At 44.4% G+C, this 19,762-nt stretch overlaps 1 protein-coding gene across 3 annotated transcripts in view; it reads right to left on the reverse strand.

Moving 5' to 3' along the window:
• znf385c (zinc finger protein 385C) overlaps positions 1-19,762 on the reverse strand; it is a 133,088-nt gene that overhangs the window by 51,678 nt on the left and 61,648 nt on the right. The window contains exon 1 of one of the 3 annotated variants that reach the window (XM_084372597.1): positions 98-481. The exons of the other annotated variants lie outside the window; for them this stretch is intronic. Within the exon in view, the coding sequence (XP_084228723.1) occupies positions 98-107 (10 nt within the window). The 5' untranslated portion in view covers positions 108-481. Of the gene's footprint in view, positions 1-97; positions 482-19,762 lie in introns of those variants that run through there. 3 annotated transcript variants of the gene reach the window in all.

The raw sequence follows: 19,762 nt of genomic DNA on the forward strand, positions 1-19,762 counted from the left end.
CATCACCCTTCATTAACGTCTCACACGGATCACTCCAGCCGGCGCAGCCACATCATCACCGGTCAGGAGTGGAGTGCTGAAGGTGTTCAACACTTACCGATCAACATCGTGCGTCCAGCTCCGTATCCGCGTCTCTCCAGCTCGGCTCGTGTCCCCGTGCGTAAAAACGGCAAAATTTTTTACGCACTTTTCTCCCCGGAGAGCGAGGACATGCGACGACGCACAGGTGCGATCCGGAGGCTTCCTGTAGTTTGTAAAAGCGCCGATTCCGATGGACTTTGCTCCCCCTCTCTCTTGTCTCTTTGACAGCAACTCTTTTTCTCTGCGATACTGTATCCTGTATTCCCCCCTCCGTCTTTGGTGACCAATCCCCGGGAAATCTCAGATCCTATTGATGCGCGTTATCCTCAGTTAAAATCCTACTGCTCGTGCTGCTGCTCCGTTTGGCCTGAAGGAGGCGAGGAATTGGGCTGCTGGAGAGGGGCTGGGTGTAATTGCCTGCTCCTTCTCTCTCTCTCTCCCTCTCTCTCTCTCTCTGTCATCTGTAGTCCTACCTCTTCCTCTCCTCCTCCTCCTCCTCCTCCTAACAGTGTGCACCTTTTTCACTTGACAGGAATGCACAGCTGGGGAAATTAGCTGCTATTCTGTCTTGGTACCTGCGCAACTTGGCATCACATTAGCCTTCTTGTCAACTTATTGTCTTAAAGGTCAGCGCTGATGTGTCTGGATCATGTCCTGCCACCCAGCCAGAGAGAAGAGTGGGGGGAGAAAAAAAGTCAGAAGCAGTGAGAGGCTCCGGGTGGCAGAGGCATGATGGGAGCACTGTAAACATTAAGGGGAAGAGAAGAATATTTTCTGAGACAGGTTTCCATTGGCGCTCTCGTGGGGATGATTTGTGTGCACTTGTCGAGGCGTGCGCGACGAGAGTGTGAGTGAGAGCGACGCGAGAGTGACTGCAAGTGATGGTTTCTCGCAGCCGTCTCTCTCGCCAGCCTGCTCCTCCTTTGTGTCTCTTCTTGTCGATGCATCATTTGGTGAAGCTGACACATATTCGGGGGATTCGGAATTGGCTCGAGAGTACAGAGAGCGCCTGCTCGTATTAAATTTCTGTTTGTTCAATTGGAAGTGTGTGTGTGTGTGTGTGTGGGAGCATAGATTGTGGGTTGAAGAGCCTTGGTGCAATGCTAAGCTGTCCTGGAGCAAAGCCAAAGCACATCTCCCAGGGTGCTATCAGGAACTTAATTACAGCATTAAATTGCTCCCTCTCCGCCTCTCTCCCGCTCTCGGTTCTCTTCCCCTTCTTTCCCCCTTTTCTCCCCCTTCCTCTCTCTCTCGCCTCTACTCAAACTGTGTATCCATCTAATCTCACACTTGCCTCCCTCTCTTTCTCTGCCTTTATCTCTTGTTGCTCTTTTTTCTCCTTTTTCTCGCACTTGCTGGCTGGGCAGAAACGCCTGCTGGTGCTGCTGTGTTCTTGTCAGCACTGTGGGAAAAGGCCTTCCCAGTGTGTCTTGATTGTTCCTGACATCCATTGTGCAACCGGATATAATAAGGATTCATCTGCCATCTCTATTGTGCATTTAAATTTTCTAATTTCACACTGGCGTACCAATAATGCATTCACGATGCTGTTTATCAGTTGGCTTGTTACGGTGTAGTTGGAGTCGGGGGTGGCAGAGATGAAGTATCGCCTCCGACAGAGTGTCATGTGGGGAGTGAGCTGCCGTTCCCCCTCCGAATCCAGGTTTCTGTTTCTTGCCGTTCACCGAGGCAGCGCCGCTCCCCAGGGGCAGAGTGGAGGACACAGGGGCAGCTGGGCCGTCCTGCTGCCTCGTGCCAACCGTCGGCCCGCTGGCTGGCACGCCGGAGCTGGGGCTAATTGGAAACACGGGAATGGCTCCAAGCTTTACATCAGTCGACCTCAGCCAAGATGATTTGCTCCAGACAATTTGCTGTATGTGTTAAAAGACAGTCACTGGAATGGAGTACGTGATTACATAAGGCTTTTCTACACGGATACGGGTATTGTGTGAAATATATTTCCCTCCATTTTAGGAGAAACTTCGGTCTACATGACCCTCGTTTCAGAAAACATCTCCACATCAAGCCCGCTGGAACAGCACAGGCTTCTTCAACAACATGGTGAGACCGTGTAATTACAACATCACGCGATGCACACTGGCCCAAAAATACCTTTTCCTTTAAGCTTACATTGTAAAAGAAACAGCTGTAAAAATGATGGCACAAACCCCTTTCAACTGACTTTTTTCACTATCAGACTTTGGACCGTTCAGTCCAATTATATTTGGAAGGTCCAGAAGGGCTGCACCATTAAACTGTTTTGTTCCCGTGCAAGACAGCAGATGTCAGCCACTGAACCAGCAGAAGTCTCTGGTGCTCTACAGGCTGCACAATGCATAAGCCATGCAGATGTTCTGGGTAATTTTACATCCAGGAAGTCAAACTTCTTTGGCTGTGCGCTGTAATCCACATTTTCCTTATCAGATCCATGGTCAACACAAGACCACAGAAACTATTCCAAGTGCTCAAACGATTACACTCGGCCAGTCGGCGGCAGTGAAGTCAATGCTAATGACGCGTCAAACCCCAGAACAGCTTATTCTATTTCAATACAATTATCCAAAACCACAGAAAACCACTAAGTTAGTGTTACACTTTTAAATCCAAAATATCTAACAGTGCTGTCAAAGGACTTTGGTGCTAGTCCGCTCTCGTTATTGTTTCAGGCACGTGCTCGTTACACAACCACACGGATACACAGAAACTGGAGTTTATCAGAAAACTAAATCTGCATTTTAGAAGGCAGTTAAGAAACGCAGGAAAATTATTATTATTACCACTGCAACCTTGTTCATTTAAAAATCCTGTGTCCTCTAAATAATATTTTTATACTTCTTACCTGCAACAGCAAATATGTTTTGAATAACAAGTAATGCTGCTGGGTAACTTTTATTATGAACATATCAAGGAAACAATCAAAACGTTTATAGTGAACATAACAGACAATGTTTTGTATTAACCGTTTATTTGAAAGCGACAGATACAAGAGACACAGACCGAATTAAACAGCTGTCTACTGTAATTTAAGCATCATGTAATATTTACAGCAGATACTTATTTGCAACACATCCAGAGACGGGCTTTCATAAAAAGAAATTAAAGCAATGAGATAAAAGGACGAGTACTGCAAGATGCAATAAAGCCCAGATAAAAATCATTACATATAAGATTCTGCACTTGCACTTGCTTGAAGTTGTAAAAAAAAAATATAGTCGTCTGCTTTTACTGAAAAAACACACGGTCCAACCAAAACCACCATCTGTGACGCGAAAAGTGCATCTGTTAGTGCGTAACGTCCTGCCCTTCATACGTCCGATCCCCGTGACTCACGTGTGGCACAAAGATGAAGCACCTCCCACACTATGGGACACATTTTGCCAGGGAATATAATCCAGCCGTTTTTGTTGTACTGAGTGTTAAAATTGTATTCCTCTGAAAAAGACTAAGGCAACTTATTAAAAAACATGTCGTCCACAGTTTTTCTTGTCTGCCTCCAGTGAATAAGAAACCCATTGTTTTTTGTTGTCAGGGGCTGGAATAACTGAATATTTCTAACTCAGTGTGGGTTTACGGTTAAAACTAATTACGGTGGTACATCTTGGCAGGTCCACGAAGTGTTTTGTTCCTTTTAAAAAAAAGCCACACAATTTACATTTTCACTAAATCAGTAGTATTGTTGTGATCTGCTTAGTTTTAACTAAACAAACAACTTCACAAACAACTCTCAAACCAAACCTTAGTGTTCAGATGAAGTCCTGCGGTGCTCAGCAGATCAGCTGGGTGGATCAAATAATCTCGACGTGATTGTTTCTCTTCGTGTGTGAATCTGCAGTGGGCACTCGTGGACTTTGGTAATACTAATGGTATTTACAGAGTTTGCCGAGGAGCCGAGTATCTATGGTGATGAATGACGAACCCCGGCGGGAAGAGAAGGTCAGGCTGTCACGCTCAAGACGAAGCAAAATTGTGTTGCCTTTTTCGACAACTCTGTGCTTTTCTGCTCGGCTCGAGCCACTGATTGTTGATAATCAGCCTCAGTAGCGTGACTGGGTGATCTGAATGTGGAAAAACAGGCGTGTCAGCCCCGTTCTCTTCAATCTGAGCACAAATAACACGGCGTCTTACTTTGGAAATGCGTGCGGCGCAAACACAATCAGGTGATGTTTGTCGTTATCGATAGTCATGTGTGCGGTTGCAGTGGTGCATAGATTTAAAGGGAGACTGAGATGTGAAAATGAATGATTATAATACTGTTCGTATTTGCTTTTTTGTGGTTTTGACTGACATTAAAAACATAATCAAGTTTATATCACGTATGCCTGTCATAATATTTAACACGATTATAATTGTATACATAAAAGCTTTTGATTTGTTTGCTTTAAGGGTCATTATAACTGATACTAGATAATAGATAATAGTCATACCGTTGCAACCTCAGTCATGTGACCTTCATTGTCATGGTAACAAAAATAAAACACTAAGTAACGCTCAAAGTGGTTGCAGTTTGGTTAGATTTAGGCGACAAAACTGCTGCATCATGGTTTGGGTCAAATAAATATGTTAAGTTACGCAACATATGTGTTTGTCTGACCCAACCCTACCCTACGTGGACTTTGTTGCTCTTCATTACGGCTGACCCAGTTCATTTCGCCATTGTTGTCTACGTCCACATCAGTATTCAAAGGAAGACGACTTTGTGCTGAAAAGAGGCAAAAGACCGATAAAGAGCGAGAGATGGAGATCCGCTGTATCATTTAAGTAGTCTCAAAACCAGTGAGGGAGCATTTCTGCTCGGTCCTGCAGTCAACGAGCTTGGCGTGTTGGCTTCTTCCAACTTCTGCCCCCCCCCCATGTTGAAACTTTGAATACTTGCAGGTAATTTTCACTTAAGCTTCGAGGCCCCAAAAATGGTTTCTAGGACAGCCCTACAGGACGGCTGTGGCATTTGGACGCATCTGCTCTTTACAGAAGTAAATGGAAAGGACAAGCGTATCACCTGCACGCAACCTTTCAGTCCAAATTTGTGTTATTTGTACAAAGATTGAAGAGTTTTGTACAAAAAGTGGCACAAAATCTCCCTCGTAAAATAATTCCAGGGTATACGAATGTGAAAATAATTTTCATTTCACCAGTTTTACTGCCGGAGACAAGACGTCTCCTACGTCACTGGAAGGTAAATTCTCAGTAAATGTGCAATGGAGGCCTCGAGTTTCCACATCACACTGAGTATTGGACGCGATTGGCTTCCGAACTGTTTGTCTCTTAAAATCCGATTTTCAGTGAGCACAGAGAAAATCGACACTTTCAGCTTTGAATGTGCAAACAGCCTTCTAGTGTCAAACTCTGCACACACATCACTCTCCACAGTGAAGTTCACTGCTGACTCGAGGGGGGGACTTTACTACCGAAGTGAAAGATTGTAAGAAATGATCATGTCTGTTTACATTGTGTGATTTTGAGGATGGGAAGCTAAGGTGCAAACTGCCGAAGAGGTGAGAGGCTCGCAATTATTATGCTGCGTGTGTTCGCTGTTGCGTGCCGGCACTGTCACCGCACTGGGCCGGGTTGGTTCGGGGTGGATGGGCCGTGGTACGTGGATGGGTGGGAGAGGGAGTTGGGCGCTCCGGGGATGGTGTGACAGCGGGGGCACGAGACCCAAGAGGGAGGAAGAGGAAGCGTGAAATATGGAGATGGCTGCTGTCACCTGAGAAGATGACAGCGTCGTGCGGCGCCGTGCAAGCCTAATTCCATGTGACATCTTTTTAACGGCGGCATCTGGGAATCTCTTCAACGTCCTCCCACCTCCCCTCCCGCCTTTCGCCCGCATTCTCTGTACATATCCCACTTGAAATAGTCATTAACAGATGGCAACAAACCCCCAGAATGCCTCTTTCTTCCGCTGATGTGAAGCTGGTCCAGCCGTCTCTCAGGAGCGGCCTGATCAATACCTTTCAAAGCATGACAGCCTCGTCACGTCCACCTTTTTTTTCGTTTTCCGAAAGCGGGCAAACAAGAGCGTGATGAGAGTGACACAGCTGCTTTGGATGAGTGTGAGGGAATGTGAATTTGAGAGGTGTGTGGTTTACTAAACAAGGCACACGCTGTTGCCACTCTGAGTTAATGGATATTGATGAATGGCTGCAGATAATCTTCTTTATTCTGCTGGCAACCATTGTGCAGAAGTCATCTTACAGTCTGGGCAATACGTGGACTTATTATTGTTCTGTGTTGACGTATGACAAAACTGAGCAAACGTAATGTTACGTTAAGTTTTTGGTGAATCTCCTCTGTGTTTGTATGAAATGTATTCAAGTAAGGGCAACTAAGACTCTTTGAGTTTGTTCTTCTATTCATCAAACTGAAGATTTGTAAGAGGCACAAAGGTTTTTCCACATCAGGAGGTGTTGTCGGCAGGATTCAGAACAGAGGACGGTGGGTAACCATATCAGCACACAAATTAAATGTTCTTATGAGACAAAGAATCAAACATGATTACAACTTTCTCCCACAAAGTGCTTTTGAAAACTTGTCATCTTAATTTTAAAGTCATATAAAGTCATAGGCAAAGTACGTTTCTGCAAAACCACAGATAAGTTAAAACTTTACGTGTCTTTATGTTGCAACTTTTTATGTCTTTAGGCTCAAGTTTCTCGTGCCAAGATGCTGTGCTCATGCTCAGGTTAGGTTTTGGCACAAAAAAACACTTGGTCAGGGTGGTTTCAAATACCTGGGGATGCCTCGACTTCCCGTCAAAAATATCCAATTTGTCACCAAAGAACAAGGATGGAAATTGTCGTAAGGTCTCCTTAAGAACATCCAGTGGTGTCGTGTTTACAAATGTTGAAACGCCTGGCGATAAACATGTAACGTGAACGCGATGTGTTTTGTGGAAATGTCAACAGGTAGCCCATGACAGGTACAAATTAGAAAGTAAACCACTAACATTTCATCCCGGCGTCTGGGGCTGCGACCAGCCCTGATCCAACACGCACACAGCCAGGCTTTATGAGCTTCTGCTTTATAGCGTGCAAACTTGTGACGAATGCAAATGCGTTTGAAAATGGTGTTTTCTGATCCCAACCACATGCCAGGACGTAATGACTGGCAGGCTAATTTATGAAAAAGCGAAGAGGAAAGCAAGCCTTCCCTCTCTCCCTCTCTCTCTCTCTCTCTCTCTGCTGTTCCGAGCCACCGGCCTCCTCAATTAGAGCCGGGCTCTGCCAACCTGCTGCTGAGGCCCGACTAGGTAATGACTGGCAGCAGCACACGAAACAAACAGCCATCTATCTTCTATCTCTCTCTCTCTCTCTAAACCAACAATTTTCCTCCCTCGCTCTCTCGGTCCCCACGTCTCGCAAAACTAACAGCTTTTCTCTCTAACCCCTCACATCTCTCCTTCTCTCAGCGTCTTTGTCGAAAGTAAACTTTGGACGTTCTCTCGTTTCACTTCTCTTTCTCGCTCTCGTCTTTTTGAAGTGTAACGCTAAGCTCCCCCAATCTAAATTGACATCTCTCTATCTCTCTCTCTCCCTCGCTCCCTCCATCAATTTGCTTTCTGCATTGGCATATATCTTTCCACTTCGCTATCTCCGACTCAACCGGAGTCTCTTCATCTGCCTCTCTGCCTCCCCTCACCTCTCTCACGCTCTCCCTCAGACAAACAAACAAATGAATTGAAGAGCGTTGGGAGGGAACACCCTCGGAGCGTAACGGCCTGGCCGGCTACCTGACTGACTGACGGAGAGACTAACTAAGTGACAGAAAGACTGACAGGAGGTTGGAGGAGCACTGAGCGGGTTGACTGTGAGGAGCTAAAGTAATCTGAAGATGGGCGGACAAGAAAGACAGCTGCTGATGGGTGGCGGCGTAAGATGCCCAGTCATACAGTGACAGCCGCCGAAGGCAACTCGAGGGATTAGACCAAGTTTTGGAAGTTTTGGGTGATTAGCTTGTTTGTCAAAGTTGGAAAAAATGAGAAAATCATAGCGAGAGTTTCTTTGCCCTTGTGTTTACTGTAGAAATTATCATAATACTTGCAAAATGAACATATCTTCCATTTAAAAACGTTTCCTTTTCCGTTTCAAAGCCTTGTTATAAAACTGAATAATCAAATATTTCATGTTTGCATTATATAGTGAGTTGTATTACATAGTGTGTTTCAAGTCTTGCCACTCAGCAGCCGTCTTGGCCTTGCCCCTGGGGAGTTATTTCAAGCTAACAAGACCAGCACCTGTCTACATGAATGGGGAGAGAGTAACAACTTCACTTTCAACTGTCACCGGGACTTTAAAACCGCATTAATCGAATCTCCAGTCTTTGTTTGGTAACCTTGCTCTAAAAAAAGAGGATTAAAATGCTTTTATTCCACAGGTCATACTGTCACTTTCATGACACCGACTTCTTTTACAGCTCAATCCAAAGTGTCGTGATGGGACGCGGTCAGCTCATCCAACCAGAGTACTTAAACAAATGCAAATGATTTGAATGCCTGATGGTTGACCTCATCCTCTCTGGTAACCCTGTGCATTATCGTGGTATCCCCCTCTTCGCAGTCATTCTGCACCAGCAGCAAAACAGTTAAAACTGTTGTGAATCTCAAATGTTCGTTCACATCAGTGCTGTCTGATATAAAGTAGACGGTTGGCTTTTGATTTGGGATATGTGTCACGCATCTGCAATCTCTGGTGGCACGGACTCATCTATTCGAAATGCTTTAAGTGGTCCGTCTCCTCTCGTGTAATTTCTCTGGTGCGATTGAGGTCAATTAGTCCCCGAGAAAATCTGTTTCACTTGTTTTGGACAAACTGTCACAACATCTCAGTACCAGAAACCCAATTTGTGATTTTTTTGCTGCGTAGAAAGTTCTGACAACACCAATCACAGACAGAGAGCGAAGGGAAATTGAACCAGTTGCAGTTGGTGTCTCTGAGATCCCAAGACCGAATATCATTATAATATAATAATGCGTTACTTTCTGTTGCAGACTTCTGAAAGATTTCATCAGTTCAGAACCGCGCCAGCGTGAATAATGAAGCTGATAAACAGATATTAAGAATCTTTTTCAAGATGTTACAGGGGACAGACGACGATGATTAATGGCTAATGGTTTTATTGATGGTTAAAACAACATAATATGCTTTATAGATCACAGCCCACTGCGAGACACAAGTTCATAGTTAAAACAAAAACACAAGAAAACTCCACGGCACTCTCTTTGAGCTATTAAAGTGCCTTTATCGTCACGTCATGGAAATGTTAGACCTTGAAAACAATAAAAGCATTTTGACTGGTTGACAGAAGGAGCCTTGGAGTTTTCCTGCGATTTCTATAGCAACATGTGAATCGAAAAAGCAGTCCAACCCTTACATCTTCGAAATGTGTTTTGATTTTTTGGTTATTACATTTAATAAATCATATATCAGTGTTAAACGCACAGTACGTTGTTAGCTAGTTCAACGACTGAAGGCTTTATGTGTCATCTTGAAAGAAAATGTGGATTTGTCTGGGTTTGAACATTGTAACATTTGTTGTAACGCAACTCAACAAAATACAGAGGTCAAGTCGTTTATTAGACATATCAATGTGGAATGAACAACATTGAAATATCAATTTGGCTGGTGTCCTCTTCCAGCTTTCCCTCCTATCCATCCAACTCTTTAATTCATCATTAAATTCACCTCTACTTACCTTCTGTCAGACCTCACTTCATTTATTACCAAGTTATTACGGCGACATTAAGAGCCCAGGTGTACATCATCCTCCTTTGTCTTTTCAGATAGCTCTCTCTGATAATCCATCACATCCGCAGGTGTAATGCTGCAGTAATACGTTTTTAACAAATGTATTTTGCTCCGGTGATCTGCGGCGCTTCCACAGAAGGTAAGTGCTGATGATGAATAAAAGAGCTGGTTAAAGAAACAAAGCCAGTTATGCTGGAGGAGAACATTAGGTATTATTAACAACCTGGCAAACGCAGACGTTGTCCTTACAAATGGCTCGTGCTTGATCTGTAAGCCATTAATAAATGATTTATGGACCATTAATTGAACCATTAGTTGCAACTTATTAAACTCCTTGTAGAGTCTGCTGCCCGGCGAGTAACTTTAAATGAAACATGCTCGGGACTGTCAGTCTTAATTACGAGTGAGATTTTACATTTCCAGACAACATAAGGTTTTGATTCGCCGGGCCTCCCCTGTTAATATACGATGTGAATGTAGTGGGCGACTGCTGGCGAGCTACGTGCAGGGAACGAACACACAAACTGTTCCAGAAATAACTCAGAGTCCAACCGATACGCTGAGCTGATAATATCTCATGTTTAAAACTCATGAGCTAATGAAAAATGTACCAAACATCTGTCTGTTGCCGCAGATGAAGATGTCACCTCACCACTCAACACACAGCCTATAGTGTCGAATACCTAGATCATGTGAGATAACCCCAGAGCAGGGAGAGGCTGTCATCTCAGCATGACACTGCAGAGGAGTAAGGTGTGTGTGCGTGTGTGTGCGTACTGTGCTTGTAAGCTCTGCCACCTGCATATTGCATCTCATCACAACAGGAGAGAGGACGCCCCATTTAGCATCACTGTCACATACGGTTTCACAGACAGACAAACACCAGAGGAGACAGAGTTAAAGTGTGTGTGTGTGAGAGAGCGAGAGCTGTAAGAAAAGAAAGAAAGATGGGTTCCCTAACATAAATAAATCATCAATGTGTTTCGTTGCCTCGGCTGGGCTCACTAGCTGAAGATGAAGGAGAGGGGAGCGGGCGAGGAGGGAGGAGGAGGTGAGGGAGGGAGCGAAACAGATCAGGTGAAGAGGCAAACTGCTGGCTGAGGGGGGACGGGAGGCAGGTGGGAATCCTAATGTCTGCTTCGTGTTTCAAGCAGGGAGCAGAAAACACCGGAGCGTCTGCAGTCAAACTGACGTAATTGCTGCCAAGAATAACAAGACGCTTCGACTGAATGGAGGAGACGTGTGAGAACTCATGCACACCGTTAAATATCGTCGCGTGAACATTCCTGCACACGTTTGACTTCACGCTGAACCTGACCTCCTGCTGTGCTTTGTTATTCCTTTAACTCGCACAGGAAAACAACTAACTGCTGTTGTCTTTGAGGGTTATGGTGTTGCATAGCTGCAGGACGTTATGAGAACTCATACGATCTTGAGGGGAATGTTTAAGCAAGTGGTGGAGGGAAGATTCAGATCCTTTACTGAAGTTAAAGTACTAATATCAAACTGTTTTGCATCCAAATCCTTACTGGAGGACATATGATGTTTTTCTTTTCTTTTTTTTTTTACTGCTGCAGATGTTTAAGGTTGATGTTATAATAACTAATCTAAGTACTGTTGGTAGTTTAGTCTACAGCAGTGCGTTATATTCTACAAGATGATCAAATGTCAAACCGAGAAGGTGTTTAAGTACTTCATTTACCTTAACCCTCAAAGACAGCTGACAGACAGCTGCCTGCGGCTAAAACCGGATGTTGTTCTTAAATCTTTAATAAGTTTTGAACCTCTAATCCAAACTGTTCGCCTCAAAAACTCATGGAAAGTGGAATTTTCTCAGCGTTTGGGCATTCAGGGGCTCCGTAGTGAATGTGATTAAGACATCACGCTCTGCAGCATCGATTTGCCGGGGAAACTAACAGCAACGGTTGAGGCCAAGTTACTTTTGTTGTTATATGAATAATATATATCTTTGTCCTCTGTTATGATTTAATAACCTTCCTATTCTATTTCCTCTCTTTCTCTTGGACACATCTACAGGAGTCCTAGTGTAGATACATGTGGAATAGTTTATGAGTTACAGTCCATTGCCTGGTTCCACCTGTTGATATAACTACATGAGACAGAAGTGATCAGTTTGCATTATGCTTCATTTTATTTCCCACACCTTTTCATTTACTTTTGATACAAGTGACGGGGTACCGTTCGCCTTGTTCATTACTAATTACGAGACGATTTTGTGCAGCCGCTGCATTACATTGTTTTATTTACTGGCACAGAGCCTTTGGGGAGCAGAAGGTTTGTAGTGGAAATGACTTGTCGATGTTGAAAAGAAGATAACCGAGCCTTTTATCAACGCTTACTCACAACAAGCTCGACAAGTCAGAAACTTGTCGGAGAAAACACAAGCAGCTCGTGCTTTCTTATCATTTTTAATGCGGTCCCCCACATGGCATCTCTGACAGCGCAGCTCCGATGTTTTATTTTTGAGGAGGCAAGCAGCACATTTCTTGCTACCCGGTTGTGGACTGAGGCTGTGTGAGGGGTGAAAAGAGGCACCAGCTGCAAGCACAGGATCAAGTTTTCTCCATTCCAAGGGCACCCTAAAAGGCACTTTATCATGTTTTTCAGTCCACTAGCTCCCCTAAGAGGATTAGTTCACCCGAAAATGAAAATTAAGTCATTATCTACTCACCCTCACGCCAGGGGAAAGTCGGGAGAAGTTTTGTAGCCTACAGAACATTTCTGGAGCTTCACAGCAAAACAGTCTCCAAGTTCAACCGTGCATCACGGGTGGAAATCACAGTTGTTTAAGTCAGTTTTTGGATGTTGCGGCTTCTGGAGACTCGGATTATGCTGGACAAGCTGTATGGAGCCATTTCATTTATTTTTTTAACCAGTTCTTGTACATTTTAAAACAAGTCCCCATCCACTTCATTTGTTTAGGAGAATGCTGTTTTGCTGTGAAGCTCCAGAAATGTTTTGTGGACTACCAAACTTCACCCGACTTTCCATGGACATGGGTTTGACTAGATTACGACTGTGACATCCACAGCTATAAACCAACCTTAAAGGTGAAATATACAAAATCCACTACCACCAGATATCAGTCTGGAGCACCAGCATCTCAGACTAAAACTAATGTGTGCGTCCGTCACGTTGAGGGAAAAAGAAAGTGGCATCTGAACACAAACTGTTCATGAATCTTAGATCTAACTGTCAAACTAGACAGTTGTGATCAAATATGGATCAAGATCTGTTACTGCAAAGCCTTTTCTTTTGCTTTAAATGTTTCCAGAAACATATTTTCAGTAAGAGACTCACATTCACTAACATGCAAGTGTGGCTGGACTGTCTCCGAAACAAAGAACGGAGAAGCTGCTATTGCCATTACTCCACTATATCTTTCCACAGCAAAGAGTCTCATATCTCATATACTGTATTTAACTTTTACGTGCAGGTCATTGTTTGCCATTTTTGTTATTATTTTCACTATTTAAGTCCGACACAGTGTGCTAGACTCTAACTCTTCGCTCACCCTGGGCCAGTGAGAGTGACTAATGCTGTACGATGAATTAATAATGCCGGATTGTACTTTATTCCGTAATTGCCGCCTTGGCACTCCAAACTGTAATTAAAGGGAGTTATACATTTAAAATCATATTCAGAGTGAGCTCATCTGTGTTGCTGCCACACGAGGACACAGTCGGAAGGAAATAGTGTTGAATTTTAGCTTTATAACGCGTTATTGTTCTGTATCAGGACGCTTCAGATCATCTTAGCATACATTCATGAGTATTTTCTACAGGTAGGAATAGATGTGTGATTTACGTTGAGTAAAGGATCGTCTTCTGCGTTAGTGCTCGACGATAACAGACAAACACTGCGTGAGGACAAAAATCAGGCCCTCCTTTATCATAAGTGGCTACAGGTTATACATTACCACATATTAGACTCTTGCTTTTGCAAGGTTGCTCACGTTCACGTGTACTGATGCCCTGACCTTTAATGTATTAAATGGGAAAATTACATAAATGTCTACACATGCTTTCAAATTCTCCAGCTTCTATTGCCTTAAGGCTACAAATGAAAAACTCATTAAACCATTTTTTTTCACTGTAATTTGGATATGGTAATCAGTAAAATCAAGGTAAAAACAAAGCAGTAATAATTAACGGTTACACATGTTGCTTTTCTGGGTGCACATATATAGAAACATATTTAGGCACAGCACTCAAGGAAATATTTATACATTTTGGTTGCATTCACCTTGAAAGAGCTTGTCTTCTGGTTCAATAAATAATACAATATAAGCAGTCAGTGGGTGCGAGTGTGCTCGTTGACTCAGATAAAGGGAAGGAGAGTCACTGCAGTGGCAGAGTGCTGCTTTGTACACTGAAGATAAGGCTATTCAGAGTTGAAAGCAAGGGGCTTTCACATAATAAATATGGCTAGCGATCGTCCTCACAATCACGACAAGGTCAACTGAGCATTTATTTTGGTAAAGTGAAGGTAAAGAAGGGGTCATATGAGGTAGACTCTGTTTACCAAAGGAAAGGATGAGCATTAAATCGGCGTCATGTGCATGTGCAGTTTGTTGAACATGGTTTTCTGCTCAAGAGAAGCATCAGTGCAAATATTCTTCACATGAAACCACAACAGAGAGACGCTGTGGCTGTAGTGCGGCTACTGTGCTCCACACATCAAAACTGCAGCAGGAATGACAGTAAAAAAGAAGCAAAGGAGCTCCCCGGCACTCGCCGTCAGATTTACGCAATGTGACAGCATGGAAGCAGACCATCATACAGAGGACGGAAAGAGAGGAGAAACAGCTATGATTTGAAATGTGGTTCAATCTGAAGGGATGAGAGAGGATATTGAAGGTGAGAGGGGAAAGAAATCCACTATAAGAGGTATGCAGCGAGCCACTGATGGCCCAGTGGAAACACACAACTCTGCTCTGGAAATATGACAGTGGCTGACGCACCTGATGGTAGGTCTGGAAAATCTGTAAAAAAAAAAAAGAAAAAAGAAGAAGAAGCGACCATAAATGTGGCTATAGGGGTTGAGGCTTGGAAAAAACCTGCATACGCATGCTTTATCTCCCCGTCCTCTCCCTTCACACCAAGGCCGAGTTACAGCCCCACCCGGCCCATAACCTCCCTCTGCCCTGTCTGTGGAGGCCTGCTGTGAGGAATTACTCTGCGGGGAGAGACCCCATGACGCACAGAGAAAAAAACGCAAGTAAAGGTTAGGCGCTTTTGGCAAAAACCAAAACATCAAACAATGTTACTCCCACCAGCTGCATCAGGTCTACAATGAATTTACCAAGAAAACAAATCATATTTAAAATTTCATAAAGTACCGTGTGCATAAAAAGCAGTTTATATTAAACCTCAGACATTAGCATGGTAATGAAAATGTCTGGTCTTGTACTGAAGCATTTTTTATATTTCTTGACATTTCTCCTGTTGAATTGTTTTATTAAAAACTAAAATATTGCATCACCAAACAACAAACAATGTTTGTATGTGCATGTGAATGAATGAAGACTCAATTTGGCATTTAGACCAATGAGGTTCTCAGCGTCTAAGACAGTTAATAACAGGCTAAATGACTTTCCCAGTCTGTGCCGTAATCAGCCTCTCCCCACCTGTGTGTGTGTCTGTGTGCGTCTGTGTTTGGTTGAAGCAGCTCAGGCATGTGGAGTTAAAGACAATGGCACGATCCTAAAGGTCTGGAGCCAGGCATGCTGAGATTCATTTCACCGCCATTCAAGCGGATAAAATATCACAGTAGTCGTGGCCTGCGCCCAGTGTCACTGTGTGCGTGTCTGTCTGTGTTCACGTGTGTGTGATTTGTGTGTGTGTGTGTGTGTGTGCATGCCAAGGTGTTGTGCATCTTGCCCATGCTGTGCCAGGCGAGGCTACGGTTTCTGCCTCTGCTATTGCAAGAGCACATCACCTCGCTGCCTTCCTGTTTTTCCATCCCAGCCAACAGCCCCCCCCCACCCCAACTCCTCCCGCCAGCCCGCCTGTTCCTGCGCGCCGGGTCACATGGGTGCTGTGGGCGGTTTCACGTCCCATCATTTCCCGTGGCTGACTGTCGGGGAGGATCAGGGTGCCACACGAGTCTAAAGCTGACGAGCTGAGACAGCTCCGCTCTGACTGGGAGGGGTCTACTGGACCGAGCACAATGTGCAACCACCGACCCCCCCCCCCCTGCATAGAAACACACAAATAAACAAACACACACATACTGTAGAGAGCAAACCACATAGCAACAGTGTGAGCACCACTGTGCAAATCCAGTGTGTATGCATGCGTAACTGTGTCACTACAGTACAAGTATGAGTCATACCAGAGGGCATAATGGTGCATTATGAATCTGGTTGTATCTTTCTGGTAGACATTATGAATTATTACTGTTAACAACATCATAATATAATGAATGCAGGCTTCCAAGCACAGCATTTCAATTTCACTGTCTGACTGTCTACTTGCCCTGCTACAGGGTCAAAAAACAGACAAAATATGACAGACGATCGCCAGGGACGGAGCGAGGCCCGCTAGCAGATAGACACAAATCAAGTATACCCGAGGAAGGACACGAGGAAAATAAACTATAGAGTCACAAAGGCAGCGACAGCGAGAGGCAGTGAGAGTATGAGCTGTGTCACAGGAATCTAGCCTCTGTTATCTGGACTATGTCACATCTTACACCTGCACACCATCTGTGTGAACGTATTCAACTGTGAGCATGTGTGCACGCTGACGTGGACCTGCGTGTGCATCTGCACGCGTGAACTCATCATCAAGAAGACCCAGGACAGACAGAGGGGAGCCCGTAGAGAGCGCGCGCACACAGACGCCGACGTGGTTGCATGTGATAAAACGGCTGTTAAGAGGAGCCGGAGCAAGTGTCGGGATAAAGAGTGGAGGCCCGACGAGAAGAAACGGAATGAAAAACTGTTTGACAGAAACAGGCTAACAGTGTGGAGAGGAAGACAGCGCGGGAGAGGCTGACAGACAGAGCAGTTCGAATAATAGATAGAGGCAGTGACAGGGAGTCAATGTGATGGCGAGACAATAGACAGATAGACGGGCTCAGTCGGGGGAGAGAGGCGGAGGGAGGGGAGCAGGAAGAGCGAAGCCTTTTTGTTCAAAGTTGCAAAACGGAGCGTCTGAAGCTCTCTGCCTGCCCTCGTAACACTCTCACTACACTGGAGACAGCTACTCAAGCTCACTGTACTCTTCAATGCCACCAGCCTGTCACAATAATAATTCACCAGTATTGATTATTGATTAAGTGGTCTGGAGAAAGGGCGGCGAGAGAAAGATGTTGGAGTGTCTCTATTGATTCTTTTCACTCTTTCTGTCAGAGCCTATCGTGCCCTGACTTTAGTCTCTCAGGCATTCAACAAAAACATCCTTGTGCATTCAATTGTACTGTCATGCCATTCTCTGTGATCGGGTGTCTTTTAATATTTCAGTGTACTACTTCAGTCTACTGAGCTCTCTTCTTCTAAGTTGTGACCACATCTACTGATTTCCTTCAAGGTTTGGTGTTTTGGCAACTGCGGATAAGTGTTTTATTGCTCTTGCCATGTCTGTGTCTGACGAGATCACAAAGTAAATGTGTAATTTGATCATCTGTGATCAGTCTGATAACAGTATCTGATATTAACTGTACTTAAGTATCAATAGTAATTTTCAGGCAAAACATGTGCTTAACTATCTAAGAGTACAAGTAAAAGTAGATTGCACATATACTGTATGAACATGTACTCTGTACACTATGGGTTGACTGATTATTGACCTATTGTATCTGATATTCAGCTATTTTCTGATGTCTGATTTTCTTTTAACCCATTGCTAAATATTTTTTAAAAATGTGCTTCTTTGGCTCTGATGCAGCATTTAATCTACTATGTAACCAGCAACTAAAGTTATCAAATACATGTAGTGGAGTAAAAGTACAATATTTTCCTCCAAAATGAAGTGAAGGAAGTATAGAAAGTAGCAGAAAATGGCAATACCCAAGTAAAGTACAAGTACCTCAAAATTGTTCTTAAGTTCAGTACTTGAGTAAATGTACTGAGTTACATTCGATCACTGGTCAGAGCTCAGTATCTGGGTAGTGTTGATTGCAATGTTCGCACAGCGGGCCTATCAGAACATACTTGATGACTCAATGATGAATGATGTAATGTGTATTTATTTCGACTTTGACCTAAAGATGTGAATCTTTTATAGGACTAAGGATTGATGTTTTATACATTAAAATGTAGTCCATGCAAGCAGCATACTGAGAATGCAAGGTGAAGAGAAACCATTGGCCTGAGGGGGATCGGGAGCCCAGGAGATATTAAAACTGCATCTCTGCAGCAGCTCCTCTGCCCATCCCTCGGCTCTGCTTCTGTTAGAAAGCCTGAGATGAAGACACGGTGACCAGTGGCCTCCTTCGACGAGTGTCTGATTAATCTGACTGGTTCGGAAATGAACGGTGCAGCCTGACACAGCGAGTCGCGGTGACACGCTGAAGGCGCCGACAATCAGCACAGTGCAGCGTGGCATCTGCCAGCCATTTTAAATGCAGCTCTCGACAAGCCGAGGAAGGGGAGAGGAAATGGGAAAGCCGCTTTTCCGTGAAATGTCTCAAATAATTTTTCATGGCAACGCGCATGTCGGTTCGAGCGAGGAGAGAAATGGCGGTGAGGGAGGGCAAAAAACTGTGGGTATGATGTGCGTCCTGACATGAAGCCGCACAATAGCTTCATCTTTTAAGCAGCTGGAAGTCCTTTCCCTGATTACGGCTCTGGAAGGCGAGCGCGATGGAGATTAGAGAGGCAGTGCGGAGAGGAGACGACTGACAACTAGTTTATTTACTCTTCCTCGGTCACCACTCTGCTCTGAGCCGCTGAGGGTTGCTCTGTTTTTTTTGTTTTTTTTCACCAAAGGTCTCACCCGTTTATTTGACACGGAAACACACAGACATGGGAAAAACACACACAGTAATCCAGGTCTCACATCCTGTGCAGATCCCTTCTTCCACTTTTAATCCAAAATACTGCCAAATTTCCTGGAGCCAAACAGATCAGCCGCCGCAGGGCTTGGCAGGAATGTCGCAGGAGCACGACCGCTTTGGCAGGTATGTTCTCAGCGGGGAAGAGCATGGAGAGGGGGATGTGGGATTGGTGTATCCCAGGGGGGAGGTCGGCGAGGCTGGGGACGTTGTTGCCACACTGCTGTGAGATTCCCACTGTGTATTCTGGGCCCGTGCCCTTCCTGTGAGCCTCTCCCCACTTGGTGCCAAGGCCATTATCGATCTGTGTGTGTGTGTGTGTGTGTGTGTGTCTCCCAGACTTTAAGAGCTATTGTTGGCCTGTCTTTTTTTTACTGATTTTCTGATTAATGCTGCCACAACAAACCAGACAATAGTCTGAAAGAGATTATTATCATACTGCTTTACTTTTCATGAGATTCTAATCCAGGGATTCATCTGTGTGCCGGCTTCCCTGACCCGGGACACTGTTTATCACCTGGAAAACCAGGACGGCGTGTAATGAAGTTGGAGAGAAACATGTAATATTCACGAGGCACACGCTACCGGACCTTGACATGACCTTCAATCCCCTGGTCGGGATAATAGTGCTCGGTTTACTTGGCACTTGAGGGTCAATTTGTAATACATATGAACAAGCTTGCAGAGAGCCCATAAAGTATAGGCTCTGTGCTATAAAGTATCATACTGATAGAGGAAAAATACAGTTTCAGACCTCTTTCGCTGTAGTATACAGGATAGAAAGGATCGACTCTGAGTTAAAATTACATCCATACACACACACGTAAAAAAACAACAACATAGGCCTTTCTAGCTAATCCAGGCCAGCTCCAGCCGGCCTATAGGGGCCTGGTCTAATCCTGTTATCGGGCCCGACAGAT

This window comes from Pagrus pagrus (genome assembly GCF_965226575.1).
Source record: "Pagrus pagrus genome assembly, chromosome: 13".
Classification (NCBI taxonomy): Eukaryota; Metazoa; Chordata; class Actinopteri; order Spariformes; family Sparidae; genus Pagrus; species Pagrus pagrus.